We start from the raw sequence: 13,277 nt of genomic DNA, 5'->3' as shown, positions 1-13,277 counted from the left end.
CAATGATAGTGACAGCCATCATGGAAACCTAAACCATTCTGTCCAAATACCTTCCTTTTCACCAGCAATACCTGCAACCTGAAGTTATAAATCAGACAGGGTGCCAGAGCACTTTGAGGAATTAAAATAGTTAAAATGCAATCATAACTATCAGCAGCCAACTCTTCCTCATAAAGTGAAACCCTTTAGCAGAGAGGTCATTTAAGCACTCCAGAAAGTGGGTGAGCATATTTGGGCTACAAAATGCTGAGCTAAAGAGACAAATTAACAAAGTATATAGGGGTCCCAGCTTCAAGTCTCCCAAGCTTGTCAGGATCACAATAAAATTAGTACATGCCACAGATAGCGAAATAAACTTCAAGCCTGGTGCCATGTTACTAAGCCTTATCGAGAGAGAAAACTAAAAATGAATTGAAGGATCCACACCCCTACCTCCTTTTTTTTAATCTTACTATCAGTGAGCAATTGTGTCTTGGCCACTCCGAAGCAATGAGAGACTCCTGTCCCAAAGGTGCTTTTTCAAGAGCAACCGGACTTTCTGGAAACCAAGAAAGTCCTGTTGCCTCTTGTAGAAATTTAGCACCCCGCCCCCAAGAAGAATGAAATATTTTGAGAAATATTAAAAAGGCAGAAAATTATATTTCCCTAAATGAGAAATAGAGAAACATGCTCTTAAAAGGCAGGAAACAGACTCAGTCTTTCTTAATAGCCTCAAAGAAACTGAGGAGGTTCTTAGCAGAATGGTATGCTGATTCTGCTAAGATTCACCTGTTTTCCAGAAGTTAATCCTCCAAAGTGAAAACTATTCGTGAAGTCCCAAGGGAAAGTTTGTTTCAAGCTCAAGGTATGTCCAGAACATAACAAACCATTTCTAGTTTGGGGGATTGACTTCTGGGAAATTGCCAATCCATGTACGGAATTTGACTAACATCCAGAAAGAAACTAGAACATTTTGGAATTATCAAGAACATTCCACACATAAAAATTTAGATTTTGCACACCCAAAATACATATACCACTCCATTTCTTCTGATAACTAAAGCTATAAGCCAACTATATAAAACCAAGCACCAACACTTACTTTAAACTGTATCAGTGGTGAAATGTAAAATTTGTTACTACTGGTTCTGTGGGCGTGGCTTGTGGGGGTAATGTGACTGGGTGGGCATGGCCAACTTTTTTTTTTACTTTTAAAAGCATTTTTTCTATAACCTCTTCAGCTGAAGAGGTTGTAGAAAAAATGCTTTTAAAAGGCTCTTCTGGGCTCTTCTCATCCCAGCTGAGTTGCCTGATCATCAGAGGCTTTTTTTTCTTTTAAAGGCAAAAAAAATGCTTTTAAAAGAAAAGAAAAGCCTCTGACTATCCCAGCTGAACCACACAATCATCAGAAGCTTTTAAAAGTAAAAAAAAACACCGGATAATTGCGCAGCTCAGCTGGGCATGCGGGGGGGAGGATTTTTGCTACTGGTTCTCCAAACCACCTGCCGCCATCGCTACCGGATCGGGCAATCAGGTCCGAACTGGGAGCATTTTACCCCTGAACTGTATGCTTACTTTACGGTATGCTAGCACTTTAAAACTAGGAAAGTTTGATTTAGGATGTTGAACGATTCAACAAGATTAAGCAAAAATGCATAAAACAAATCAATACTCTGAAGTTATCAATTCTATGCATACTTACCACTTCAAATTTTGGCGATTTGGATTCACTTGTGCTTCATTTTGAAATGCTCTCAGCTTTGCAACAAGAACTATAGCATCTTGGGCAGCATTAACTGCTAACGTATTTGGAATAACAAGAAGAGACCTTGGTTTTATTTTCTTTCGCTCTTAAGAATATGTAATGGAACTGAAATAAGTTGTGATAAAATTTCCAAGGGAGTAGTTGAATACAATGATGGAAATTACTTGAGAAATAAGAAGTACTTACCCCTTTTAACTTTTATGTTTTTTATTGAGAATTGATTATATGGAAATTTTTAAGCATATGCTATCTAGAGGCAAAGGAAGATGATAAGAAGGGAATGTCTCTGTGATCTCAGGACATTCCCAAGCAAGATGGAATTTTTTAATTAGATGGTTGACCTCTGATTTAAAAGCAATACAGAACAAGTTGAGATTTGTGAAACTTAAGAATTTAAAAAAATAATTAATAGAATAATTACTAATGATGTCTTGGGAACTAAGAGAACTAAGTTAAATATGAAATTGAAACTGAAATGGTATATAAGAGAAACTTTATGTTGATTTTTGTTGTTGTTTCTCTTGGGTACTGGCTATGTAATAACAATTTTCTTGATGAAATTAAAATTATTGTTATATTTGGAATGAAGGAGGGTAGGGTAAAAAGGGATTTAAAATATGGGGACTAGACTTGATTTAAATATTGATTTCAGAATGGGGGGATGGAACAGAATTTTTTGATAGATATGTGCAAATAATAATAATAATTTTAAGAGGGACAAAGAAATATATTGGATATAATTCAATGGGGGGGTGAAATTTGAAATATGTTTAATGATGTACCTGACTGGTATCCTGTTCAAAATGATTTTCTATTTTTTTAAAAAATAAAAAACTTTTTTAAAAAAGAAGAGACCTTGTAAATTCTCCTATAGCAAGCTGTTCCTGTGACCCCTAATTCAAACAAGAAAAATTCTATTAATATCTGGGTTAATATATGATAAAATAATGGAGAGAGACAATGAAGATAGACTTGCAGGATGTGCTGAAATGAAGACTGGATCACCACCATGGATAAAGCAGGAAATGGGACTTGATAGTTAAATGGCCCATCAAATTTGTAATAATGAACTGGAGGGTTTTTTTTAGGTTAGCAGGACAGATATACTAAGGATTATATAGAGGAAATACTTTTGGTCAAGATGATCAGTAATATTGATAATGCATCAAAATAACAGCACACTATTATTATTATTATTATTATTATTATTATTATTATTATTATTATTATTATTATTATTATTATTATTATTATTGTTTATATTTATATACCGCCCTATCTCCCAAAGGACTCAGGGCGGTTTACAGGCATTTAAAAGCAATAAATACAATTCTAAAAACAATTAAAAAACTTATTCAAAAGCCTAATAATTAAAAATATAAAAATTAAAACCCAAGATAAAACCCACAAACTAAAATCTAACTCAGTCCTGCGCAGTTAAATAGGTATGTTTTAAGCTCGCGGCGGAAGGTCCGAAGGTCCGGAAGCTGACGAAGTCCTGGGGGCAGTTCATTCCAGAGGGTGGGAGCCCCCACAGAGAAGGCCCTTCCCCTGGGCGCCGCCAGACGACATTGCCTCGCTGACGGCACCCTGAGGAGTCCCTCTCTGTGAGAGCGCACGGGTCGGTGAGAGGTATTCGGTAGCAGTAGGCGGTCCCGTAGATAACCCGGCCCTATGCCATGGAGCGCTTTAAAGGTGGTCACCAAAACCTTGAAGCGCACCCGGAAGGCCACAGGCAGCCAGTGCAGTCTGCGCAGGATGGGTGTTATACGGGAGCCACGAGGGGCTCCCTCTATCACCCGCGCAGCCGCATTCTGGACTAACTGCAGCCTCCGGATGCCCTTCAAGGGGAGCCCCATGTAGAGAGCATTGCAGTAATCCAGGCGAGACGTCACGAGTGCGTGGGTGACTGTGCACAGGGCATCCCGGTCCAGAAAGGGGCGCAACTGGCGCACCAGGCGAACCTGGTAAAACGCTCTCCTGGAGACGGCCGTCAAATGATCTTCCAAAGACAGCCGTTCATCCAGGAGGACGCCTAAGTTGCGCACCCCCTCCATCGGGGCCAATGACTCGCCACCGATGGTCAGCGGCGGATTTAGCTGACTGTACCGGGATGCCGGCATCCACAGCCACTCTGTCTTGGAGGGATTGAGCTTGAGCCTGTTTCTCCCCATCCAGACCCGTACAGCCTCCAGACACCGGGACAGCACTTCGATAGCCGTTGGGGTGGTCCGCGTGGAAAGGTACAGCTGGGTGTCATCCGCATACAGCTGATACCTCACGCCGAAACCACTGATGATCTCACCCAGCGGTTTCATGTAGATGTTAAACAGAAGGGGCGAGAGGATCGACCCCTGCGGCACCCCACAAGTGAGGCGCCTCGGGGTCGACCTCTGCCCCTGTCAACACCGACTGCGACCGGTCGGAGAGATAGGAGGAGAACCACCGATAAACGGTGCCTCCCACTCCCAATCCCTCCAGCCGGGCGCAGCAGGATACCATGGTCGATGGTATCGAAAGCCGCTGAGAGGTCTAATAGGACCAGGGCAGAGGAACAACCCCTATCCCTGGCCCTCCAGAGATCATCCACCAACGCGACCAAAGCCGTCTCTGTGCTGTAACCGGGCGGAAACCGGACTGGAGCAGGTCTAGATAGACGGTTTCATCCAGGTGCAGGGGAAACTGATATGCCACCATACTCTCTACAACCTTCGCCGCGGCGGGTTGGAGACCGGACGATAATTACCTAAAACAGCGGGTCAGGAAGGCTTCTTAAGGAGGGTCTCACCACCGCCTCTTTCAAGGTGGCCGGAAAGACACCCTCCACCAAAGAAGTGATCGTAATCGCCTGGAGCCAGCCTCGTGTCACCTCCTGAGTGGCCAGCACCAGCCAGGAGGGGCACGGGTCCAGTAAACACGTGGTGGCATTCAGTCTACCCAACAACCTGTCCATGTCCTCGGGAGCCACAGGGTCAAACTCATCCCAGACAATGTCACCAAGACCACCCTCGGACGCCTCACCTGAGTCACCGCAATCTTGGTCCAACCCGTCCCGAAGCTGAACGATTTTATCGTATAGATAACCGTTAAACTCCTCAGCACGTCCCTGCAGCGGGTCATCCCGCTCCCCCTGGTGAAGAAGGGAACGAGTCACCCGGAACAAAACACTAAGTCATGTTTTGTATAATAATCATAATTACAGTACTTATCCTTCAACCTATACTAACCAAGACAATAGACAACACTTGGGCAATCTTTATTGTTGCTTGGCATCGCAGTGACCTTTGTGTTCATTGGACACCTGACACCTGACACTGACATGTTCTGGTTATTTTTTCCACTCTTATTTTAATATTTTTAAAAAATGAGGTGGCCCAATCAGAGTCAAAGATACTATATGTAAGATAGAGAAAGGTTGAGCTTTCTGCATTGCACTGGCATTCCGGGGGGTGGGGTGGGTATTTGGTGCCCTGACCATTAAGTAAAATGATTACAAACCTATAACCGTAAAAATAAATGGTATGGCTGTCTCCAAGCCAACAATTATCAGGCAAACCATTTTCTACTTTTCACAAGAAAGTTCTTACTCATGGGCATGAGTATAATTAATTGTGATTACCATAAGGTAATTTATAATTAATTTTGATTACCAATAAGGTGAACGTGTTGAAATCTCTTGTATGTTGAAATATGTTGAGATATATGTTGAAACATGTTGAAATCTCTTATATAGTAGCTCAAATTATTTATCCTCTCTGTACTTCAGTTTGCTGACAAAACAGACCTTAAATAAACAAAGGCCTTCAAAGTCCCAATTTGCAGTATATAACCTGATTCTAAAGTATAAAGTCACAGGTCACTGCTAGAAATATTTGCTTTACACAAAGTAAGGATGAATTCCTAGTCATCAAACATACAGTATAGAAAGGTTAGTAAATCAGCAACCTTTTTGAATTGAATGCCAGCAAAATGTTGAAATAAGCAGTGTCCCCCAATTAAGGATTCAGATACTTCTTGTTCAAATAATTGTATCTTACATCAACAGTTACAATGCTGACATCCAAAGAGGCACAACGTTCAGAATATTCCAAAGTACATTCATGACAATTGCTAAAACAAAGATTAACTTCTCTTTCCATTTTTAAGAATCATATAATTATGCTTTCATTGCCTACTGTATGTCTGCTGATTGAATTAATTAGTAGTATTATTCATAGCCTAAAACTTAACGTTCTGATCCTTTAGGAAGTCTATCACAACAACATAGATGTCCAAAAGGGAACACATAGTATCATGACACAGTACGTCCCATCATTTATGTGGAACTCAAGTAAAGTAGATAATACCCAGTGGTATGTCTCCAAACCTGGCCAACAAAATTATGTTGTAAAAGTTCTTTTCATTATTTGGAATCTGTAGGAACCTGGGTAAGAACCCATCTTAAACCTTGTAAGCTGTGCAACTGTGGATTCTAGGTCTCCTTACATCTTGAAATTTTCTGTCATTGGTTCCGAGTGGAGTTGCATTGCCCATCAGGACATGATCTATGTGTGTCCTAAATACTTTTGTCTTCATTGGTCCCTCTCTTCATAAAAATACTATTAAACGTATTTCATACGATTTTCAATATTTTAATTGCATTTTATAGAGACATTTTTATTGTTTTGTAACAATCACTGGTTGATTTATTAAAAGATGAAATTGATTTTCATCCTTTCATGAAATAATTCAGGAACTTCACAATAAAAGTGCTATAAAATTAAAATTTAGATAATAAATTTATACAAACCTATAAGGGAAAAGTCAATATCCAAATGTAATATTTACTTTTCCCTTATAGGTTTGTATAATTTAATATAACATGCTCCTGTGAAAATTATTTTAAAAATTGTCTTCGTGGCATTTAATATATGACCGAGCTTTTAATTTGAACTGAATTATATGGGTATTTTACTTGTATTTGTTCTATTTATTGTGTATATTTTCAAGCACGTTGAAAATGGGCAATGGAAACAATCAATTTCATTCCAGTGTAGTTTTCTGTCCCTTCAAGGTTAGGTGGAGCACACTTGTGGGAGGGAACACTGATTGTTGGAAAAGCATAAGACATAAACCATGGTTTACAAGTTACATAGGGTTAATTCACACACTATGCTATAAACTACACCAAGCTCATTGTAGTTTAGCCATTACAGTAGATATAAACTATGTTATTGACTGCTTACTTGGAAATAACAAAGCTAATTTAAGTATTGTATTGAATAAGCTTTGGATTTTATTTTTTCACATTTATTTTGACTAAGCAATTAAATCAGTTAATTTGCTGTCACATAATAGCATTTATGTTATTAGGGTAGGGTAGGGAGACACAACAGTACTTCAATTTCAAAGTTTGTTCTTTATAGCCTACATACACATACACGAATGTTTGATTTTAGAAATGTAGAATTCAGAATTTGAAAGAAAAATGCTTGTATAATGAATTAGCATATTTAAAAAGAGGAATGTCCTTACTTGTTTACAGAAAGCAAAGCTATAATCTTATACTATACTCAGTCAGAGGTGGGTTTCAGCAGGTTCTGACCAGTTCTGGAGAACCAGTAGCGGAAATTTTGAATAGTTCGGAGAACCGGTAGTAAAAATTCTGACTGACCCCCATCTATTCTCTGCCTCCCAAGTCCCAGCTGATTGGGAGGAAATGGGGATTTTGCAGTAACCTTCCCCTGGAGTGGGGTGGGAATGGCGATTTTACAGTATTCTTTCCCTGCCACGCCCACCAAGCCACAACCACCAAGCCATACCATGCCTACCAAGCCACACCCACAGAACCAGTAGTAAAAAAATTTGAAACCCACCACTGACTCAGGTGGCAACCAGTTATGCGTCTGGAATATAAAAATCTGGACAATCATTAGTTGACAGTGAAAAAAAATACAGGAAGCAAAATCTCTTCCGTGCTAATTAGTGATTGTCTAGATTTTTGTATTTTACATCTGCTAACCCTACTTGAGAATATCTTTAATGTAGATCAATAGGATTTGGGGTATTTCTGTATTGACCACACTGAAAGTATATGGAACCCCTAATTTTATAAAACGGAATGATTTGGACTGATTTTTCTGTCAGAAGTCATAATGTGAATCACACAGTATACTGCAAGGGGCTTCTTATATTGTGCTGTATCATTATCTGGAATGATAAAAAGAGTATGTTGCATTATAAATGAGTATGTAGAATTATAAAAAAATTCAACTTTTGCTGTACTTCTCCAGAAAAAAAGAAACTTTAAAAGCATGGCTGCTTTGTTTACACCAGGGGTAGTCAACCTTTTTATACCTACCGTCCACTTTTGTATCTCTGTTAGTAGTAAAATTTTCTAACCGCCCACCAGTTCCACAGTAATGGTGATTTATAAAGTGTATCGTCATCTGTGCATGCCTCTCGCGCACTGTGGATTGGGTTTGGGGGGGCGGCGGCTACCAAGTTACAGCTGGGTGGTGTGGGGGGAGATGCACGAGCTATTGTGGGACGAGATTCTTTTGTTTGCGGTCGCACTATAGTGCCATTTAGTTCACTTATGTAACGTGAACTAAACTTATGCATGGGCGATACAAATAGTATATTTTCAGAAATTTAAATTGTCACTGGGAATTTTATGAAAACATAATGAAAATGTTTTTAAATAATGCTATGAAATTTTTTTAAAAGGTCAATTAAATTAAAAAAAAAAGGAAAGTGCTTTAGTATTGGACAAAATCTCTACCGCCCACCATGAAAGCTGGAATACCTACTAGTGGGCGGTAGGGACTAGATTGACTACCACTGGTTTACACAACTTCATCAACTTAAAAAAACAACAATTATGACTCTTTCTACAAGTTGTTTATAACCCTTCCTGTCAACGCTCACCTGTCAAAATTCCTTGGCTTACTATGTTGTGCGAACCTATCTGTCGGTGTTTGAGAAATATGATTTATGCCTTAGCGTTATAAACCCAGCTAATCCCAGTTCTTCAATGTTATTCAAACTACTTGTGCAGTACTAGCCAAAATATCCTGTAGAAAAATATTTTGTTAGTAATGAATCTTAGGAACAAATTGGTCATTTCTGAAAATTTTTCATTAATAGTTTTCCAGCTGTTTCAGAACGGCAAAAACATGCAAAACTCTGAATTACAAGCAAATCAATCTTGAAAAAAAAAATCACTCCTAGAAAGCAACCTTTGTGCCAATTTCAGATAACCATTTTAGATAGTTCTGCATTTTGCGCAGTATTGAACTGGGCCCAGGAGAGCCGAGCCACAATCCTTGAATCATTTTGCAAAATCCACCTGCAATTCAAAGAGCAGAAATGAAAATTAAATGGCCTCCTCCAGTCCCAATGATGGTATCAGGATGGCGTTCCAAGAAGTTAGGCAATCTGGTTTTGACTTTGTATTTTGGAGGCACTCCACACAAAATATGCCAGGTAGGAAAACGGTCATTAACCTTCAGGACGATTTTCTGATAATACATTTCATAGAGATTGATTTAAGTCCTCGTGCTCTCTATTAGGGAAGGAGATAGCTATATCGTGGTCCTATTATTCGTTACGAATAAAGAGGGTCTCTTCGCTACAGGCGTAGCGCCCACAGCATCAAGGCCGAAATAGTTCAAACGAAGCGGCCTCCCTTCTCTCTCCCGATTGTCTCCGACTGAACAGTCCTCCGTCAGCCGCAGCCCAGTTTCTGTCACGTGACGACGGCCGCCCTTTCAATCTATTCTAAGCCCTGCCAGACAAAGTAAGAGGTGGGCGGGGCCCGGAGCAACCAATGAGAACTAGAGTGGCCGTCGCTGCCCGAGTCTAAAGGAGGCGCGAGGCACTTTGCGCCGGCAAAGAGCGCGGCTGCAGGAGCGGAGGTGATTCTGCCCCTTCGAAGCATCATGGATCGCGGGGACGAGGACGTCGTTTTCGTTGCTGCTGCAAGGACCCCGGTCGGTGAGTAGAAGCTATTCCTGGGAACATTTCCTGCCCCGATCTCGGATTGCTCTGAAAGGGGCGTTTTGGTGGACTGACACCCCCCTTGCTCCCAACCTTGAATGGTCCATTCATTCTGATGTCTGCGGGAAAGTTGCTACTCGCCCCGTTTTTTCCTCTTTTATGCTGCCCGGTATGGGAGGAAATCCTGTACTTTTTCTGCCCGTGGTAAAAAGGTAAGAAAATGAGCCGAGGTAGGATCGTGGTAGGCGAGCTTGGAATTGTACTGCGAGAAGAGGTGGTGAACTGTAGAACTGCCAGGGCGGGAGGATACAGGACTTGTTAACTGCTTAGTTAATTTATTAGTAACTATTCGGATAACAGATTGGAAACGGTATTTATCTGAAGTCCGATGGAATTTAACAAGATTTAATTTTAGCTGCAAAATTATGCAAAATAGCAGGCGAAATCGTTCGTCTAACGTATTTTCTTACTCCCTCCACACTACACCGACATTCCTTCTTCAATCTGACCTCCCCAAAGAACGAGCCAGCTTGGCATCTTCGTTTCTTCGCTCCCTTTGTTTGCAGAGTAACCATCGAGATTCATTAGGAGAGCAGTTTGACACACGGGAAATTATTAGCAAGAGCGGGTGTTGCAATCTAGACTTTGCCATTCTTAAGCTCCAGGTAAACGTTGGGTGGAATTCCGCCCACCCCCACCCCGGTTCGTTTATTTATCAGATTTATTCACCGCCCCCCCATAAGCGTCTCTAGATAGCTTGCAAAAAAAAAAGCGGGGCGGGGGGACGGCAGAACAAATGGATCCTCGTTTGCTTGCCCATCTGTTGGCTTATTCACAGCCGTTGCGTTGTTTGTTTTTTGTGTAATCCCCGAGGCTCCTCCCTCGCCTCTGCTTTTCTCGCAATGATTGGACAATGAGTTATAGAGCCACCGCGTGAAGATGCGCTGTGATTGCTTCGTGACTCTTGCTGAGGAATTCCTCTTGCTCTGATTGGCGCTTGGCCGGTAGAACCAGCCATGAGTAAAACCCAATTCCTGGTCTTCCATATCTAGAAGAGCATCTTGGAGACTTGGTTTCCAAACAAAGTGTTGCATTTTAGTTTCGGATGGTTGCTCCCCATCCTCTTTGATCCTTTTGTCTTCTGATTAGTTCTTCCACACGTTTTTATGTATTTATTATATTTATTAATAAATCCATCCATCTCACTGTCAGGTGACCATGGGTGACTTACACAAACAATAATATAAAACAATGAGAACATTAAAAAAATTAAGTGTCGAATTGCTTTAAAATGAGCATGTTACAAGTTAACAAAACTGGATAAAAAGGACAAATACGTAAATGGGGTGGGGTGGGATCGCCTCCTAATCTAAACAATTCTAGAGTGGGATGCCTCCATTGGGCCCCCAAGTCATTTGGCAGAACCAGGTTTCCAGGGCCTTTCGGAAGGCCAAGATGGAGGGGCAGACCTCACATTGAGTGGCACAATATTTCAAAGGCTGAAAATCACAGCAAAAAAAAAAAAAACTTTTTTCCTTGATTCCACCAACCAGAATTCCTTGCATGATGGGGTTTACAGCTTGTAAATGAAAGGAAAGAAAAGAGGGAATACAGTAGCATTAAAAATAAAACTGCAGAAAAAAGAATTACTACCAACTTGCCTTCCATTGAGGACCTGTATACTGCACGAATCAAGAAGAGGGCTGTGAAAATATTTGCAGATCCCTCGCATCCTGGACATAAACTGTTTCAACTCCTGCCCTCAAAACGACGCTATAGAGCACTGCACATCAGAACAACTAGACACAAGAACAGTTTTTTCCCGAAGGCCATCACTCTGCTAAACAAATAATTCCCTCAACACTGTCAGACTATTTACTGAATCTGCACTACTATTAATCGTTTCATAGTTCCCATCACCAATCTCTTTCCACTTAGGACTGTATGACTATAACTTGTTGCTGGCAATCCTTATGATTTATATTGATATATTGATCATCAATTGTGTTGTAAATGTTGTACCTTGATGAACGTATCTTTTCTTTTATGTACACTGAGAGCATATGCACCAAGACAAATTCCTTGTGTGTCCAATCACACTTGGCCAATAAAATTCTATTCTATTCTATTCTATTCTATTAAAACACATCTATTTCTTATTTTTATATTTTATCTAGGATCCTTCAATGGTGCCTTGTCAACCCTGCATGCTCATGAATTGGCTTCAGTAGTCATTAAAGAATTGTTGGAGAGGACAAAAATTGATCCTAAAGAAGTATCTGAAGTTATACTTGGACAAGTATTGGCTGCAGGTATGAACTTGATGAAGCATTTATCCAGGATTTTGATCCGGATCCCAATTATGGCCTCTCCTCTTTGCATTTTTGTAATGCAGAAACTAAACAGAGAGAGAAAACGAATCATGGTTCTTTAGTTTTACTTATTGGAAATTGTGCTTTCTTTCTTCCCATGTGTTCAAGGTCAATCTTCCAAACTAGCAATTTGTGTAGCAATGTCTAATGTTCCTGGAAATAGCAGATGAAACAACTTAGATATTTCCTTCTTATTCTTGCATAGATTCTTCTTCTGCAGCTCCCGTTACTTGTAATTGGGAACAGTAGGGATTCCAAGTATGCATGCATACATCAGAGAAGAGTGGGTGGTGGCAAACAAGGACAGGAAAGTAATGAAGAAGTCATGGTGCTTTCTTTTCCCACAATTGTGGCTGTGTTAAATCACTAACGTGACCGTCTGTTCTAACTGCCTGTACTTTTACTGCTTCAAATCTCCTTCTAGTGTTTTCCCCTTCTAATTTAGCCTTCTCCAGTTTCATGACCTGCATATGTGCTTCTCTATGAAAGTCAGAATGGTGTAGTGACTAAGGTATTGCTCTAAGAGTGAGGAGATCTACCCGATCTATTCCTCAGTTAGAAACAGAAACTATTTGGGTGATTTTGAGCCTATGAATGCAGACCAGCCATAAGATAAACATTCACATTATGCCGAAAGCTAAAAGCAAAAACAAAACCATACACTACCTTCACCAGTCCATAGAAATGTTGAATATGCAGTGTTGCAGTGTTGAATATGCAGAATATGCATAGCAGTGTTGAATATGCCAAAGGCAATGAAGATCAACCTAAGAAAACTTAGAATTAAAGTAACTTGAACAATTAAGACATGGGCATTGAAATGAAGAGTGAAACATTCAGTTTTACAAAGCAGCATCTGGAAACAGGTGGGTTATCAATTTGAAACAAAAACTGGTTATCAGTAATTTACAGGCAAATAACATGGGCACACGTCTGTCTGTCACTAATCACTGAGGTAGGAGAATGAGTTTAAAATAATTTAGTATAGTCGTTCCTATGTGTTTATTTCTGTAGGTGCTGGCCAAAATCCTGCTCGACAAGCGAGTGTCGGGGCAGGGATTCCATACAAGATACCAGCTTGGAGTTGTCAAATGATATGTGGATCAGGCCTGAAAGCTGTATGTCTTGGGGCTCAGTCTATTATGACAGGAGATTCCAGTATTGTGGTGGCTGGTGGTATG

The 13,277-nt window shown here is 40.4% G+C and overlaps 1 protein-coding gene across 1 annotated transcript in view; it reads left to right on the top strand.

Moving 5' to 3' along the window:
• The first annotated feature begins 9,579 nt into the window (after nucleotides 1–9,579).
• ACAT2 (acetyl-CoA acetyltransferase 2) overlaps nucleotides 9,580–13,277 on the top strand; it is a 15,973-nt gene continuing 12,275 nt past the window's right edge. Inside the window, exons 1-3 of the mRNA XM_058168430.1 lie at nucleotides 9,580–9,721; nucleotides 11,902–12,036; nucleotides 13,111–13,277. The exon at nucleotides 13,111–13,277 is cut by the window's right edge and continues 15 nt beyond it. Coding sequence (XP_058024413.1) covers nucleotides 9,667–9,721; nucleotides 11,902–12,036; nucleotides 13,111–13,277 — 357 coding nt within the window. The 5' untranslated portion in view covers nucleotides 9,580–9,666. The remainder of the gene's footprint in view (nucleotides 9,722–11,901; nucleotides 12,037–13,110) is intronic.

This window comes from Ahaetulla prasina, chromosome 1 (genome assembly GCF_028640845.1).
Source record: "Ahaetulla prasina isolate Xishuangbanna chromosome 1, ASM2864084v1, whole genome shotgun sequence".
Lineage (NCBI taxonomy): Eukaryota > Metazoa > Chordata > Lepidosauria > Squamata > Colubridae > Ahaetulla > Ahaetulla prasina.
The sequence above is the reverse complement of the archived record's forward strand: the minus strand, read 5'-3'. Positions and strand labels throughout refer to the sequence as shown.